General features: G+C 34.3%; 1 protein-coding gene across 1 annotated transcript in view; it reads right to left on the bottom strand.

Annotated features, from left to right (window-relative positions):
* The window catches only part of LOC123327764 (triadin), a 101,112-nt gene extending 82,266 nt beyond the window's left edge, over window positions 1-18,846 (bottom strand). The window contains exons 1-6 of the mRNA XM_044924439.2: window positions 18,842-18,846; window positions 18,111-18,128; window positions 14,247-14,279; window positions 14,099-14,125; window positions 11,601-11,627; window positions 3,761-3,808 (exon numbers count right to left, since the gene is read on the bottom strand). Of these exons, the coding sequence (XP_044780374.1) occupies window positions 3,761-3,808; window positions 11,601-11,627; window positions 14,099-14,125; window positions 14,247-14,256 (112 nt within the window). The 5' untranslated portion in view covers window positions 14,257-14,279; window positions 18,111-18,128; window positions 18,842-18,846. The remainder of the gene's footprint in view (window positions 1-3,760; window positions 3,809-11,600; window positions 11,628-14,098; window positions 14,126-14,246; window positions 14,280-18,110; window positions 18,129-18,841) is intronic.
* Between the last annotated feature and the right edge of the window lie 423 nt (window positions 18,847-19,269).

Genomic DNA, 19,269 nt, shown 5'->3' on the forward strand with positions numbered 1-19,269 from the left:
ACTGCAGCACGTCAGGCCTCCCTGTCCATTGCTAAATCCCAGAGTTTACTCAAACTCATGTCCATTGAGTCAGTGATGCCATCCAACCACCTCATTCTCTGTCATCCCCTTCTCCTCCCACCTTCAATCTTTCCCAGCTTCAGTGTCTTTTCAAATGAGTCAGTTCTTCACATCAGTTAGCCAAAGTATTGGAGTTTCAGCTTCAGCATCAGTCCTTCCAATGAATATTTAGGACTGATTTCCTTTAGGATGGACTGGTTGGATCCCTTGAGAGTCCAAGGAACTCTCAAGAGTCCTCTCCAACACCACAGTTTAAAATCATCAATTCTTAAGTGCTCAGCTTTCTTTATAGTCCAACTCTCACGTCCATACATGACTACTGGAAAAACCATAGCTTTGACTAGACAGACCTTTGTTGGCTAAGTAATATCTCTGCTTTTTAATATGCTGTCTAGGTTGGTCATACTTTTCTTCCAAGGAGCAAGCATCTATTAATTTTCTAAAGCAAAAGTCTGAGTATCATTCCTATACTTACAATTCTTCATTGACTCCCTAGTGCTCATAAGATAGAGCTGAATTTTAAAATCAGGCCCCCTTACAGCATTATTAGCACAAGTTGTATTAATTCATATTGTATTCTTGAGATTGTTATTACTCTTCATAGACATGCAGTTTCCCTCTGCTTTGCCTTCCTCTGTTACCTAGGCCCAAGATACTCTTTAAACTAATTATTATATAACTAAAGTCTACCTGTTATTTATGGCTTAAATTTAAAAGTCACCTTTTACAGCAAATCTTTTGCTTTTCCTCAGGTAAGAATAATTTTTAAACTCCTATGGCATTTTATCTCTATTTATCTATTTACCCTGTTGGCTTTCAAACATAAACTATGATCATATGGAAAACATTTAGCTGAAAGCAAAAAAAAAAAAAAAAAAAAAAGAGGCCTAAATAACTCATGGTGTCAATCAAGATCCATATATTCATGATTTTAATTGCTCAAGTAATATCTGAATATTTCCTTAAGTTTTCACATAGTGTATGACCCACAAATATATGTTGAATGAAAGTGAAAGGTATTTGAAAACTTCAAAACAAATATAAAACAGTAAGATAATTATCATATTGATGATTTAATACTATATATCTCCAAATAAAATTTGACTTAAAAGCAAGCTTAAGATTAAACAATTTATACTAGATATAAACTGGCACACTGTGATTAATTTAAAATATTTAATTATTGTTCTAACTTTGAACATTTAAAACAATTGTAAAATCAGTAATTTCCACTTAACATTGTAACACAGTTCCTAGTTCAAGCCTCAATGTAGAATAACAAAGTCCAGTATCTTAAAAACAAAGAAAGCCTAAAGGAGACTGGGGACTGGTTACTATATATATGATGAAACAATATATATTTCATGTGTGATTAATCATCACTGATAAGGAGAAATGAAACTACCTGACAAATGAGGAGAGTCTCCTTTGAATGTTATTTGTCACCTGTCAGACTGGTTAAGTCCTACCTGAGTTTCAAAATGTTTATGATGGCTTTGGAAGGAACACTTGTTTCTGTTCATTTTCTATAGCTGGAAGGAAATCTAATATGTAGAGTCATATTTAAATTAATGATTGAGGTATGAGATCTAATTAACTAGAGGCAAAGTAAATAATGCCAATATTCCATTTTCGTAAACAGGTTATTTACCTCCTTGCATTTCATTCTGAGCCTAGCAATCAGTTCTAATTAATCCCAACCAAAATGTTTGGCCTTACTCTAAACTCAGAGATCATTCTTGGTTGAATATTTCAGTGAATTCACTAAATTAAGATTCAATATTAATTCAGTATGTCTGTTTACTCGAATGGGACTTGACTAACTCCATATTATGTGTGCTCATATTTCTACCCTAAATATCTAGGCTCCAAGTGATTCAGAGTCTGTGTATGGGTCAGCTACTAGTTTTCGAATCTTTCAACTCTGTCTCCAGACTGTCTTGACAATCAAAGATTTCTCGGGGCTCAATATGTGAAATCTAATTCCAGATAAAATCCATATAACTGCTACTTGGACATCCCACTGGTTTCATTCATGGCTGAAGATTTTGAATACAATTCTGCCTTCCTTCTGTTCTTGCTTCAACATATATAGATGTACTTACCTTATAGTAACTTACTAGATCCATGTACCCTGTATCCATGCCTAGATTATGACTTTCTCTGAATCTGTATTTAGACCCTTAGCCTTGTTATTGACACCATGGAATTATCCATTCTGAAGCACCCAGGTTTTACCCACACATTACACTTAATGCTGACAAGCAAAAGTGATTTTAGAATAAGACCTCATAAAAGAATGACATATATTAATATGGGCTTCCAATAAATTCAAGGCTCTGCCACTTATGGCAAATTGATACCTAGTAAAACATGTCAATGAAACAGGTATCGTGGTCACTTATCACAAAAATGACATCACAAATACTAGGTTACTAAGAAAAGAGCCATCTAGGAAACAGATTTTATTTCTATCTACTATAAATTCAGAATAATAAGTTAGAATTATATTTGAAAAAGAAAACCCATTAAATAATTCAACTGGTTGTAATTAGGTATTATCTTACAGTACAGTTTATATTTCCTTTAAGTATCCTTTAATTTTTTGTCTTTCATTAGTATATACATGTGTATAGTAACTTGTACACTAATTTATATAACTAACATATTAATTTATAGTTTATTAACTAATATATACATTTATCAATATATCCACATATTCATTTATATATATGTATAAATATAACTTGGGAATGTGGATATGTATCATATATATTTTATATCTCCCTATAGTCCTGATACATATTTTCCTAAAGAGCATATGCAATAAAGAGCTTTTAAGAAGAAAAATGTTAAATCATTTTAGTGGCATATATGGGAAAGGGTATGTGTGTAGTGTTTGTGTGTGTGTGTGTGTGTGTGTGTGTGTGTAGAGGATAGGGTTGCTAAACTGTGTCTTGAGATTCTTACAAAGACACTGGATATATTATTGATTTCATTTCTATTTGTAAAGCAAAATCACAAATTTTAAAATTACCCCAGTTTATTTTGAATGGAGAATATGTAAATTTCTCATCATACTGAATATTTTTAACATATATTAATGTTCTTAAAGATATTCTTTAGAGTGTCAACTAAGAAGAGTCAATATTCACATAATGGTTGCTTCTGATTAGATGTGACAAGAAAAATAGATTTAAAAACTTAAATTCCAAACTTCCTAATATGTTTCCTTCCAGGCAAGCATCCCAAGGAATGTAATTTCTAATTTTACACTATTCTTACATAAAGTGAACATTGTTCATAGAAGTTCTACTGGTCAAAGTTCTGTTTGTTCAAACCCTAAACATATAAATCAGTGTACTAAGTTTGAATGCTTTCCAGATGATTGGATCCTGTGGAGTTTACACAGTTGCATTTCTTCAATTTATTTTCAAAAACTAACTTAAAATTGGACTATAATTACTATCTCTAGTTTATGACCCTAAAAGAATAAAAACGTTTGGCATCAGAGTACTGAAGACAAAGCCGTGTTAACATAGGTACTACAAATCTTGTGAAAGTGACTTTGTTCCATATCAGTGAAATAGTAAAATCAATAAATAAGGCTCTTCTATAAGCATTCAACAATACATTAAGTTAGAAACTTTAGCATAAAGAAGTTATAGTCATGACATCTTTTTCTTTAAGCTGCACTGACCTTTTTTCGATGAGGCAGAACCAACCTCTTCTTTGGTTCGTTCAGTCTCTGTAAATTCAGGTATTAAAGAACAAGAAATGGATATTAGACATGCCAGGTCAATACCTTATAGTATTCGAAGTCAGACAAGACTAAAACTACCTAAAGGATAAAATGTATGTGGCACCTAAGAGCAAAGCAAGCAGCAGAGAAAACTTAGCTTTAATGTGCTTGAATTTTTTTGTAACCAATTTTAAATAATACAGAAATTCTCTTCCAAGATACAAACCTTGTGAAAAATGCATACCTTTCCAACCCCCGGTAAGCTTAAGTAATACAATATCACCAAAGCCTTTGAAACCTCTTATTTGTCTTACTACTCTTTGCATACCTCTCTCTTTATCTCAGAATATCATTGCCCTAATTTCTGTATAAATCATTTCTTTATTTTTCTGTAGTATTTTATTACATGAATTTATCTCCAAACAAAGGTAAAGCCATTATACACAGGTTGAGTTATATTGTTTAGTGATAAAACTTTATATAAATTGAATTATATTTTTAAATTCTTGTAATTGGCTTCCTTCAAAATGTGCTGAGATGCAGTGTTAAAATAGTTTAACGAGATGGCCTACTAGACTTTAACAGCTTTAGTGCCTTTACTGGTTTACATAAAGAAACCAAAGGCAGAGTAAACAAGATTTTTCTTGAATCAAGAAAATGGTACTCAAGAGCAATTATTGTAAGAGCCAAATAACTAAATTTTCCCAAATAAGGCGATATATGTCATAGCCAATTAATATTTTTTTGCTTTGCTTCCAGGTAGTCTCTACAAAACCTTTGCCCCAGCCCCTACGAGTGGAGTTCCCCTCATGTTTTTGTCACTGCCCTATTTGATTCACTGTTTACTTAAATAAGCTGTTTAACTTTTTACACAAGTCATGCTAATAGGAGTAGCTGTAGTTGACTGCTTTCACTGCTGTGTAGTGTATCCCACTGTATACACATTCTATATATTATGGATCCATTCCCCTGCCAATGAACACTGGGTCCTGTCCAATTTTGTATTATTATAAATAATGCTGCTATGAATATTCCTGCATATGAATCCTGGTGCAATGTGCAAGAATTTTCTTAGAAGTGAAAGTGCTAGGTCATAGCATGTGCTCTTGTTTAACTCTAAATAAATGCCATATTTTCCCAAAGTTTTACATTCATACCAACAGTATATGTAAGAGTTTCTATTGTTTCATAGCATAAGCATCACCAGAATGAACATTTTCCTCCATTTTTGGTCAATTTGATATGTATAAAACAGTATTATTGTGATTTTAAGAAAATTTTCATTATTACTAACACACTAAATCTATTTTGATATATTTTCAGGCCATTTTGTGTCTTTATTGTTTTATTTTTGATACTTGCTTATATCTTTTACTTATTTTTTTCTACCCACTATTCTATCAAGTTCTTTGTCCTTTATTAAGAGTTTTTTTTTCACTACTAACCTCTAGTTACTAATATATGCTACAGACATCTTTTCTACATACGTAGCTTGTCTTTTGGAGAAGGCAATGGCACCCCACTCCAGTACTCTTGCCTGGAAAATCCCATGGACAGAGGAGCCTGGTAGGCTGCAGTCCATGGGGTCGCGAAAAGTCGGACATGACTGAGTGACTTCACTTTGACTTTTCACTTTCATGCATTGGAGAAGGAAATGGCAACCCACTCCAGTGTTCTTGCCTGGAGAATCCCAGGGATGGGGGAGCCTGATGGGCTTTGTCTATGGGGTCGCACAGAGTCGGAAACAACTGAAGCGACTTAGCAGCAGCAGCTTGTCTTTTATCTCTTTATGGTATCTATTTATTGGATTTAATTTTAATATAATAAAATATATTAAACTTTTTATAACTTGAATTTGCATGTAATTTTTGAGATTCAACTGTATTTCAAAAAAATATAAAAATATATCTTCCTGTACTTATTTAATGCCTTGTTTTGTTCGATTCCTAAACCATCCAGAATTGATATTTTGAAGTTGTACAAAGTGTCGCTCAGTCGTGTACGACTTTGCAACCCCGTGGACTGTAGCTCGCCAGGCTCCTCCGTCCATGGGATTCTCCAGGCAAGAACATTGGAGTGGGTTGCCATTTCCTTCTCCAGGGGTCTTCCCGACCCAGGGATTGAACCCAGGTCTTCCGCATTGCAGGCAGACGCATTAACTTCTAAGCAACCAGGGAAGCCCTAGGAATAAATTACTTCTTTGCAATGAATACCAACTGCATCAGCAATACTCAAAAATAATCTCTCCATTCTCTATTGAAATGGCTGTCTTTTCTTACATCAGATTTTGATCAAGTGGAATTATTTTAGGTCTCTTTTGTCCCTGTCCTACTGGAAAACTTTAGATCTGCCCCAGTATCATGCTACCCTTTAAAACACAATATCAAGAGATTGCTTTATTAATAAGACTCAAGTCACATAGCACTTGTCTCAATAGTCATACATTTTAGTGTTATTTTGCTGTACTCATTATAGTTCCATAAAATTTATTTCTGATTTTCTCTTTGAAATTCTTTCCTCTTTCTCCCTGCTGCCTTGTTCTAAACTAAACTCAGATTCTACTTCTGCTAGTACTCCTTTATCTAGCTTGGTTTTCTTTGAACCAAACTTGATGAATATTCTTAAGCTCCAAACCATGACATTTTCCAGTTTCAGGATAGCACCCAGGACACCAACTGTGGCTTTATAAGTAGGATTAAACAAGAAGCACATCTTGCCCTACAATCTAAATCAGCCCCAGGTCTATCACAGTCTAGTTTTTATGGTACGTAAATTCCCAAACCAGCACCTGGAATTGTATCAGTGCTATTTTAAGTTCAATCAGGCAGCATCATATGTGATTTGGGTAATTTATCCAATTAAATGATCATATAATTTATCATCCAAACTAAGCAGGTGAAAAGAGTTGCTAGTAATTATTATTCTGGAATAATACGAATATACCCAGTCTGCCCTAAATGACTGAGATACAGTGTCATATAGGACATGCAACCTGTGGTCTAGACACATCTCACTGATATCAGATCTACTAGTTCAGGCCTATAGATCTTTTTCCCCAGCAATTTCCATGACAGAATATTTAAACTGAGTAAAAAAGCCATGTCACTTTCTAAGTAATATAAGCTGTTCCCAAATAGTCTTCTAGTATCATATATTTGAATAAATTCAAAGGTACTTTGTTTTTTAATTCTGCATACTGGATATTCCTGGAAGATCATGACATATATTGGTAGATCAGGACATAGATGTGTGTAGATGTGTGACTCACACAGGTAGGTATTGAAATGTAGTTAAGGTGATAAGCAGAGTCAGGCTTGGTGTCTGAGCATAACAAAAATCTAGTGTGGTGCTAAAACCAAGAAATGAAAAATTCCTGATTGCTGTCATTTAATTCAAATTTAGACCCACAATTAAAAATAACTAGACTTTGGCTCTGATCTTGTCTTTGGTATCTTTTTTACTCATAATTCAAACTGACCACAGGCTAGTCAAATATGCACAAGAAAACATTATCAAAGCCCTGCTGTCCGTGATAAGAGGAATAAAGCAATGTATGGCAGTACTCTACAAGGGTTTGAAGAATACTGGTCCTTGAAGTGTTCTTTGGGAAAAAGAGAGTGATGTCTAATGTATTTGCTAAGCACTGTCTACTATATTCCCTCTTGATCACCGAGAGTAGTGTAAAAGATCTGCATCTAAAAATCTACTTGTTTCATCCCCTTCCTTCTTGAAAATAACTAGTCATATCATCAACCCCTATATCATTATCCAACGTGGTGGTAAGGAGTTGGGGGGGATGTGCAGTGGACTGCGGGAAGGAGAACTGGGTGTGTTGAGGCTTTTTTTTAATGCAGTATGACAATGGAAAAGGTCAATTTTCATTCCAATTCCAAAGAAAGGCAATGCCAAAGAATGTTCAAACTACTGCACAATTGTACTAATTTCACATGCTAGCAAGCTAAAGATCAAAAGCCTTCAAGCTAGGCTTAAACAGTACATGAACCGAGAACTTCCAGATGTGTAGCTGGATTTAGAGAAGGCAGAGGAACCAGAGATCAAACTGCCAACATTTTGCATTGAAGAGAAAAACAAGAGAATTGCAGAAAAACATCTACTTCTGCTACACTGACTATGCGAATCACACTGACTATGTGGATCACAACTAACTGTGGAAAATTCTTAAAGAGATGGGAATACTAGACCAACTTACCTGTTTCCTGAGAAATCTGTATGCAGGTCAGGAAGCAATGGTTAGAACCAGACATGGAACAATGGACTGGTTCAAAATTGGGAAAGGAGTACATCAAGGCTGTATATTGTCCCCCTGCTTATTTAACTTATATGCAGAGTACATCATGTGAAATTCCGGGCTGGATGAAGCACAAGCAGGAATCAAGATTGTCGTGAGAATTATCAATAACCTCAGATATGCAGAGGATACCACCCTATAGCAGAAAGTGAAGAGGAACTAAAGAGTCTCTTGATGAAGGTGAAAGAGGAGAGTGAAAAAGCTGTTTAAAACTGTTTAAAACTCAACATTCAAAAAATGAAGATCATGGCATTAGGTCCCATCACTCATGGCAAAAATAGATGGGGAAACCATGGAAACAGTGGCAGGCTTTTTTTCTTGGGCTCCAAAATCACTGCAGATGGAAATAGCAACCATGAAATTAAAAGACCCTTGTTCCCTAGAAGAAAAGCTATGACAAACCTGGACAGCATATTAAAAAGCAGAGACATTACTTTGCCAACAAAGGTCCATCTAGTCAAAGCTATGGTTTTTCCAGTAGTCATGTATGGATGTGAGAGTTGGACCATAAGGACTGAGTGCTGGAGAATTGATGCTTTTGAACTGTGGTGTTGGAGAAGACTCTTGAGAGTCCCTTGGATTGCAAGGAGATCAAACTAGTTGATCCTAAAGGAAATCAGTCCTGAATATTCATTGAAAGAACTGATGCTAAAGCTGAAGCTCCAATATTTTTGCCACCTGATGTGAAGATCCAACTCACTGGAAAGGACCCTGATGCTGGGAAAGATTGAGGGCAGGAGGAGAAGAGAACAAGAGAGGATGAGATAGTTGGATGGCATCATCAACTCAATGGAAATGAGTCTGAGCAAACTCCAGGAGATAGTGAAGGACAGGGAAGCCTGGTGTGCTGCAGTTCATGGGGTCACAAAGAGTCGGACTCAACTTAGTGATTGAACAATAACAATTATAATGGAATCTTTATCGACCTGCAGAAATTGTAAATCTAGGTTTGTCATCTCTGTTGGTAAAAGGCACTCCTGCTCCATCTACATAATCACTGATGCATAACTTTACACGTGGAGGCAGTAAGTGCCCTTCCGTAGTGCATGCTACATCACTGAACCTGAATGATTTCTCTTTTCTTCAAGCTCATGACACCATGAGAACATCCACCCTGTACTGATACAGCTCCAAACTAGTCTAAGTCCTCCAGTATTTTTCTTATACTGATTTTGGTTTCCTTAGGACCTAGAACAAATAATTCTACACCACAAATTCAATTCACATTCTAGTTATTTCCTTTAATTGAGTGCTGAAGACAAATTACCTTTTACTTTTCCCATAGATTTGCACTAGAGCCGTCAATCTCACCTTTCCTTGTTAATTCAATTATCCCATAAATACTTAATTTATATTAAACTATACATCTCACTTCCTCACTTGCTCTCATAATTTAAGATAATGTAAAATCATATCCTGAATATTCAGGTTACATACACAATACTATGTGCCCCATACTTTGTAAGTAACAGAAGGAATTTTCAATAGTATTTGTAATGTGATGACTTAGGCATTAACTTTATAAATAATCTCACCATATATGGAAGCTATGGAAATATTCTTCTGTTGTGTGGTTTCAAGATCAAAAACAAAACAAAACAAAACAACTTCTTATTTGGGGAATTGGACAGTCACATTGCTAGCAGAGATTTTAAATAATTTATGAATTGTTTTTAATTAACTTTATACTGGGAGATAATGCCTATGTCAAGTTCAAATCATTCAACTATACAAGCCAGAAAGAAAAACACCAGTACAGTATATTAACGCATATATATGGAATTTAGGAAGATGGTAACAATAACCCTGTGTACGAGACAGCAAAAGAGACACTGATGTATAGAACAGTCTTATGGACTCTGTGAGAGAGGGAGAGGGTGGGAAGATTTGGGAGAATGGCATTTAAACATGTAAAATATCATGCATGAAACGAGTTGCCAGTCCAGGTTTGATGCACGATACTGGATGCTTGGGGCTGGTGCACTGGAAATGGATATCAATTCTTTTGAGACTTTTATATTGAGTCTAAGATGATTTGGCAAGCTAAATTTGTTAATTTCCTGCAAAAGATGCTGATCTCTTCAAAACTTGATTGGATAGTGTTTCATAGATAGCATAACTTACAGAATTTTTTTTTTCATTGCAAATGAGTATTTTTATCTACATGTCACATTTTCCTAGGAAGAAAATGTTCATTTTCAGAGTAATCTCCAATCTAAAGTTCTGAACCACTGCAGCAAAATTATCAATTTTGTTTTATATATTTTCTTGATTATGCATTTCTACAGACTGAGTATTAGCATACTAAATACTCAGTAATATCAAGTTCTAATCAGCTTATATTCAACTAAAAATTTTCATGAAAACATAAATGGAATTTTAGATTCATGTTGCACCTTTCCTTAAGGTCTAAAATGTCTATGTAAACACTTTTAACTGTAATTTTTTAAAAAGACACCAAGCTACACAACATTATATTTTCCATTTTTCTCTGATATATTCACCAATGACATACTCTGTCTCAAAAACCTGGCAGTAAATAAAACATGCATTCTCTTTTTGTACTAGTACTACCATTAATACTTATGTACCTCTAAATCAAAAGGAAAATATAAACATATTTACACCATGCATAAAAATGTGGTTTGATCTTAAATCTTATAGACAAAGTTTAGAGAAGCTGAAAGAATATTTTTTTCTAAGCTCACACACCATTTTTCCTAAAATAATTATCATTAATGACAATCTGTTAGATACTTCATCTAATTGAGAAATACCAACAAAGAAAACAGCATTTATTCTTTAGTGTATTGTCAAAGTTTCATAGATGCAAATACCACAGTATGTTACAGCTACCAGTTAATAGCTATTAAAAATCTAAGGTTCAAGAGGGAGGGGACATATATATACACTTATGATTGATACATGTTGAAGTATGGCAGAAGCAAACAGTATTGTAAAGCAATCATCCTTCAATTAAAAATATATAAATTTAAAAATTTTTGAGGATAAAAGCCTTAAAAAATTATGATATTGCAAGAGTAATAAATAAATAATAAAATTGTAGGGAGCTTCATTCCATTAAATACACAATAACTTTCACTAGTAGACAAATTATGTTGCCTCCTGGTTTGATCAAGTGATTAACCATCAGGAAAACTGTCTACTATGTTTAAAAAAACTGAAGAGATCACTTATCATTGTGCACAATGGGAAACAAAAATACAAACAATTCAAAAAGATGTTACGATCTAGACAAATTAACATTTACAAATGAAAGTTCTAGAGGTAAATTTTGAGAAAAACTGATTCACAAAACAATACAAGGTTGAGTAAGTATGCATATTTGTTTAACACAACACATAATCAGAGCAAGGAACATTTGGTAAGTCCGCCTTAAAAATTAGCATTAGCATTGTCTAAGCAGAAAGTTAAATGAGTAAGCTGCTGAAATACGCTTTTTGTTTTTTCAAGTTTTAGTCAACATACTTGCTTTAATGTGTTTTTCACTTGGAGCTGTTAAGGACAAAAAAAAATATAATAAGGTCTAAATCAGTTATAAGTGTCCTTGGATCTCTCTAAAATAGTTTTACAGCTATTTTCATTTTTAAAAAGACTATATTATAGCCTTGTAAACTAAAGAAAAAAGTATATCTGAGAAAAAGAACATACAATGTTGTGCTATTTTCTTTTACAAAATTTAAATATATTAGGGCTTCCTTGATGGCTCAGTTGGTGAAGAATTTGCCTGCAATGCAGGAGACCCTGGTTTGATTCCTGGGTCTGGAAGATCTGCTGGAGAAGGGATAGACTACCCACTCTGGTATTCTTGGGCTTCTCTTGTGGCTCAGATGGTAAATCTGCCTGCAATGAGGGAGACCTGGGTTCAATCCCTGGGTTGGGAAGATCCCCTGGAGAAGGGAAAGGCAATGCACCCCAGTATTCTGTCCTGGAGAATTCCATGGGGTAGTAAAGAGTGGGACAGAACTGAGCAACTTTCACTTTTACTTTCATGAACCACAGATTTCTGATATTCATATACCTTCTCCCTACACAGAATGCTCATTCATGACTCATTCATTTTGTTTTCCATCTTAAATTATATAAGAATCTGATTGATTATATATATAAGCCAATGCAGTTTCCTTAAAGTCTACAAAATGGAATGAAAAGAAGAAAGTGAATCAATAAATTACCCAATAGTTGCGAGAAAAAGATTTCAAGAAATTTAAATTACTGCATTTTGTCAAATGTTGGATGGTAATGTTTAGCTATTAAAACTCTTAAAACTGATTATACCTATCATCATTCTTCATGTCTCTCCATGTTTCTATTTCTCTGATGTATGCTCTAATTCAACTTTCTGCATATGTACACAAGTAAGAATATATGTTATGGCCAAATGGTGGGAACATTACCTTGGAATACCTAATGTGGTGAAAGTGAGATTATTACATATAATAAATTATTTAAGAGTCATTCATGTTTATGTTTTTTAAAAAATATATTATCATATGTGATAATTTTTTTTTCATCCAATCAAACATTATCAAGTGCCCAAAATGTTCCTGACATTATAATAGGCACTGTGGGGATAAAGATATAAAAAACGATCCTTATCTTCTAATTTCTATTTAAACTGGGAAATAGAAAAGGTAATATGATCATAAAAGTATGTGAAGTGTTTTTATATGGAAAATAAAATGATGCCATGGGAACTAGTTGGAGAATCACCTAAATGATTTGGGTTTGCTGAGGAAGTTTTACAAACCTGAAAGAAGAATAAGAAATGTGGTTTTGAATCTGACTTGCTATGGTTTGTGATGCAGGTAGAAGTAATTTAGCTAGATTTGCTTGGTTATTTACATAATATTGAAAATTTTTATTTTGTGCATGTGTGCTAAGTCACTTCATTTGGGTCCAACTCTGCGACCCTATGGGCTGCAGCCAGCTAGGCTCCTCTGTCCATAGAATTTTCCAGGTAAGAATACTGGAATGGGTTGTTGTACCTTCCTCCAGGGTTTTTTCCCAGCCCAAGGATCAAACCTGAGTCTCTGACATCTCCTGCATTGGCAGGCAGGTTCTTTACCAATAGTGCCACCTGGGAAAGCCAATTTTTATTTTAATGTATCAGTAATGTAAATGCTATTTCCATTTAAATATATTATGATGGGCAGCGTGACTAATGGACATCATATGAGGCTATGACTACCTACACACATACACACACAGATCATTAAAGTTCCTTGATCAGGAAATACTTTTATTTTCATTTGAAACAACAGGGCAAGTTAAATGCCCAGAAACTTTAAGAAAATCATTTGATATCTACAGGTACTGAATTCTTAGTTTTTGTTTGTTTGTATGTGTGTTTTTCTGCTTGTCTGATTCTCAATTTGTTTTTTTTTTTTTTCCCTCATTCAAATGTAAATAGATTGGAGACATAATCTACTTCTCTCACTACAACTCCCCTGAGTACTCAAGATGTGTCAGTAAAGAACATTTTGAATAGACAGAGAATATTTGCTAGAATTAAATATTTCATATTTAAAAACAAAGCAAGATCAGATGCACTTACAGGAAGGGTTTTGCTTTTGTTTTTGTTTTTCACACTAGACTATAACGGGGCTTCTCACACACTGCATTGACAAATCCACTGGGGATGTTAGGAAGTTGCAGATTCTGATTCAGAATCTCTGGGGCCAGAGAGTCTGCATCTCTAACAATCTCTCAGGAGACCCTTACAACTGCTGGTTCACAGAACACACGCTGAGTAGCAAGAATGTAACATATTACTCAGCTTCCATTTTCCTACATGGCCTTGACATTAACTCTATGTCCAGAACTTAGAAAAATGACATCTCATAAGATGGAAGGATTTCCTGCCCTTTCCCCCGTCTTGGTCCTTACCCCCCCGTCTGAGGCTGCAGCATTACTAAAGCCTGGACATCAGATAGAAAGACCCCTGCAGCCCCAGTCTGACTCACCTGACTGTTCCTTCTTTGGTGACTTTGCTGAATCAAACAAGAAAAGAAAAACAAAATTAACATTCCATGCTATTTGATGGCATTTTAGGATTTAATTGCAAATTAATATCTCAAAATTAAGAGGATGGAGGAATTTAAAAACAGTTACCTGGTTCCATGTGTTGTTCTTTCTTTTCCTGTTCTAAAATATAGTATTTTTGTTATTATTATTCCAATTTTATTTTCCAACTTAATTGTTCTAACACAAAGAAACATACATGTACCAGTGCAGTATTGCATCAATAAGAGCTGCCGTGAAGACTAATATCGATGTATATTTAAAATAAGCTTTTCCATTTCTCAGTTTTTCCTCATAGAACAGCAATAAAGATGTTCTGAATATGAGAGGAATTAAAATTTTTCATGGATAAGAATCTAGAAAGATATCATAAGGTCTATAAAGGATGGAAAAAGTTTAAATTTTCTTACTGACTAGATCAATATGTGGAGAAGGCAATGGCACCCCACTCCAGTACTCTTGTCTGGAAAATCCCATGGATGGAGGAGCCTGGTGGGCTGTAGTCCATGGGGTCGCTAAAAGTTGGACACGACTGAGCTACTTCACTTTCACTTTTCACTTTCATGCACTGGAGAAGGAAATGGCGACCCACTCCAGTGTTCTTGCCTGGAGAATCCCAGGGACGCAGGAGCCTGGTGGGCTGCCGTCTATGGGGTCGCACAGGGTCGGACATGACTGAAGCGACTTAGCAGCAGTAGCAGATCAATATGAAATAAATTTGGGATAAAAAGTAAGCAATAAGGATAATTATTGCAGTTGCTTTAAAATTATCCTCAGATAAGGACGAACAGACTTCTTCTGAACTTTTTATTATAAGGTGAAATTTTCTTGTACTGAAAATATATTTGTTTAGCCAAGACAAAGGCTTTGCTGAGGCAGATTTAAGACACTAAAAATAGACTAAGAATTTTCAGGAATAAGCAAAACACACTTCCCTCGTTTTTAGGACAAATTCTTCTTACAGAGTCCTTTTCAGACAGTGTGTCTTTTTAAGAACCCACTTTTGCCAGTATTATATGAGACAAAGCATTATTCTGGCCTCAAGATTAAGCTGATATTTATGTTAAAATAAGCACTAATTTTATATGAAGTGCAGGTACTAATTTTATATGAAGTGCTATTATCTACATTTCTATTCTTACTTATTTTGCCTTGACAAGCTTGTCAAGTTAATTTAAATGATTGTCAAATGCTTTAACATAGACACATTAACATCTGATTTTTTAAAGAAAAAGAATGAGATTTCTTTAAGTTTTATTTGGTGCATATATTTTTGACACTAGAAGATGTTTATGCTGAAAGAGTTCTTAGAACTTTATTTTAGAAACATAGAGTGTCATCGAACCTCCTAAGGTCATCTCATGGATCTCTCAGGTACACAGTTTTGTTTACCAGGCCTGTAGTCGTGAGGGCATAATGAGCGATTTAGCCACTCCCAAGACAGCAGGCAGACGATGAAACAAATACAACGGATGGCTTGGCCAAGTGTTACAAGTCAAAAGGAAGAAGCACAGGTGACTTAGTTAAAATTAACAACACAATTAAGAACTTTACCAAAAATTGTCTGGAAAACATGGAGTAATTAAATGCATTGCTTAACTTATTGCTGAGCTGAACCACCAACTACAAAAATATTTCTAAGAAATTTCTAAAGTGATAACAATCAAAAAATACTGGAAGTAGATTTGGGTATGCATCAAAATCGATTACGAGCTGTCTGTGAGATTTCAAAGTTAAAATAAGTGTCTTCCAATCATATCAGAATATTATTCTGTAAGCAGAAAAACACCTGTGTTAATTTGAGATGATATGCAAGAAAAGGCTGTCGAACATTTATTATATGGGATAATTCAAGATGCAATTATTGAATTGTCTTAATAAATACAAATTAAATTACCCTTATATCTACAGGGACTGTGAAATCATATTTACAATCGATTTAAAAATTTTTTTACTTTTTATTTTGAAAAAAATATAGATCATTAGAATTGACAAAACTATACACAGGAAGGTCCCGTGTACACTTCCCCCATTTCCTCTACCATGCTTTGTATTAAACTGAAAAACAAAACAAAATAAATAACTAACAAGTTGTGGTTATAGCAAAATAAGAATATAGGATTGGAGAAGTATAACTGAAAAAAGTAATCTTGAAGTAAAAAAATATGTTACTAAATCCAATAAATTCAATGATATGACAATAAGAACAACAAAAGCAGATCCAGATGATAAACTAGAGCAAATAATTTATTTCGAGGAAAACTCTTTTTTCCTGTCCTTATTACTGTCCAAGTCACAACCCACAGAACTTCCCAAAGAGGGAGACAGTTGGGATACTAAACAAATGTCTGGGAAGGCATGTTTATTTATCAAATATATCAATACTGTGAAGATTATCAAGGAGTCACAGTGCCTGTGGGAACTTCTGAATCATATAGATTGTAATAAAGTGAGTGCCTTAAGGTTACATAAATATGTTACTTAATACCATTTTTCAAATCTCCAGTTGTCCTCCATTTCCCTGCTGGTGAAGTGGTGTGTAGAGTGTTTTCTATATAGAGTGCCACTGTCCACCAGATGCTGTGCCCACACAGAAATCTAGGACTGAAGGATCACAAACTTCTCTGTAGATAGATTGCTCCCCCTGGCTGAGCTGCAGTACAATTTCATGACTCTCTTCACAGGACTTTCTACAGCACTTTTATGACATGAGGAGTCTCAATGCCCTAAGTTTTGCCAGACCAAAGTGCACATAAATTTTTTTTTTAATTGGTATATATTTTTAAACATGTTTTTAATTTCTCCTAGAATTTTTAAAGTGCTACATACACAGGAATTGATGGCTTTTAATGGTTAATTGAACAGGGTTAAACTGATAATTTTTGTTTCTGTCTGTTCAACATATCCTATATCTTCAGAGAAGAGTATACATTTGCAAAAGACACAACCTCAAAGTATCAAGCTTTACTGAACTGTCAGCAAGCAAGCATTAATAATATGTGTTAAAGCAACACTGGGTGCTGCCTAAGTTATGCATCCTAAACAAAGCAATTTCACAGAGCTCATAGTGCTTGTAGGGAAAAAGGATCATTTTATGGACAAAATGTCATATACCATGTGAACACACCAAAATATTTATGGATTACAAGAAGAAAGAAAGCAGAAAAGAGACTGTAAATCTAGCCTGAAATAGAATTTCTCTTCTATTTTCTAACTACAGAACTAACCACATTACAGAGACTACATTTACACTAACATAATATAATACCCTTTTGGTTAATGGAACAAAGTTATATTTTTTGGTGATGACTGTGGATATTATCGGAGAAGGCAATGGCACCCCACTCCAGTACTCTTGCCTGGAAAATCCCATGGATGGAGGAGCCTAGAAGGCTGCAGTCCATGGGGTCGCTGAGGGTCGGACACGACTGAGAGACTTCACTTTGACTTTTCACTTTCATGCATTGGAGGAGGAAATGGCAACCCACTCCAGTGTTCTTGCCTGGAGAATCCCAGGGACGGGGGAACCTCGTGGGCTGCCGTCTATGGGGTTGCACAGAGTCGGACACGACTGAAGTGTCTTAGCAGCAGTAGCAGCAGATATTATTAGATGACTGCATGAATTTGAACAGGACTCAAAGAAATTAGAGTGCCATGCTTTTCAGTTCACTCTGACCATCCCCTCCCCAGGTTGTATATTCTTTCATTCTGAAAAAAAATAAAGAGTTCCCATGCATAAAACATTGAAAAGGAAGATTCAAAACCACAACTAATACAGTTATGTAAAGTTTAAAAATAAAATAAAATTTAAAAAAATTAAAAATAAATAAATAAATACCAAGAAAACCAAAAAAAAAAAAAACAAAAAAAAAACCCCACAAGTTTAAGTATAGCAGCAAGCCAATAGTTGTAGTAAATAGAAAAAATATATATACTTTGCATGCATTTCCTTACTTTTTCCCTTGGGTAGTTCTGTTGAAAAAAATATAAACAGAAAACTGTTGCTCATGAAATTGTCAAAGATAAAATATACTCCCCCAACACACTGATTTGATTTTAATTTTTTAAATCCCTCCCCCCATTCTCTCCCCTTAAATTTCACAGTAAGTGTTGACCTGAGGTATTGTTGACTATTATAGGTGCTTCCATAAGTTGACTGTAAAGCATTATTTGACAATGGATCTAAGATGATACTGTTTAATCATTTAAAATAATTATATATTTTAGTCTTTTTTAAATACATGTGAACATATAAACACTCTGTACACATAAACACATACAAACAAATACAGAAGACACAGGTATACTTGCCACATAGTTTATGATTCCATTCAAGACTTAAACAATTCAGTTTTATTGATGCTGGTGTATCCAAGATTAATTAAATTTATGCTTTCTACCAAAATAAATGCTTGATACTGAACATGGCTCAATTTCTTGTCCAGCTAACATTTCTTTAAAAATAATTAATATGAAAAGTAAACATATGCAGTATTTATTTTTATTACTGCTAAATATTTTTCATAGCATTATTGTCAGTAAAGACTCAACTCTCTCTCTTTCTCTCTCATTATTTCTCTCTTTTTAATCCCATATATATTTTTTTCTTTCATGGGAATCCTTTAAAAGGAATTCTGCTTGGGGTTCATTAAACATAAGACAGAAAAAGGAAATATTCCCAATACCTTCTGTAGGTGTTTTTGTTTTCTTGGAATCTGAAAACACAAATATAAATTATTGATAAAGCAGACAAGAAAAATCAACAACTGATAAGTGCACATCAAAATGTCCATACACTCTGAAATCATTTTCAATGAAATGGATTGATTGCATGATGTATTTCTAGAACATGGGGTTTAAAGATAAATTATTGTGTTTTTGAGAGGAGGATTATTAGGTTACGGTAGGAAGTGAGAAACTAGAAACTTTAGATGCATAAAATATAGAAAAATATGAAGGAAGATATTCATACCTAATTTGCAAAGAAAGTACATTGTGTCTATCAAAGCTAATGACCTTTTAATAAAAAGTCAAATTGAGTAGATATACTATTTCAGTAGAGATTGTTTGGAATCCCTGAATTTAGTTGGCAATTTCTTCATTTGTTCAATCT

Source organism: Bubalus bubalis, chromosome 10, assembly GCF_019923935.1.
Source record: "Bubalus bubalis isolate 160015118507 breed Murrah chromosome 10, NDDB_SH_1, whole genome shotgun sequence".
Taxonomy (NCBI): Eukaryota; Metazoa; Chordata; class Mammalia; order Artiodactyla; family Bovidae; genus Bubalus; species Bubalus bubalis.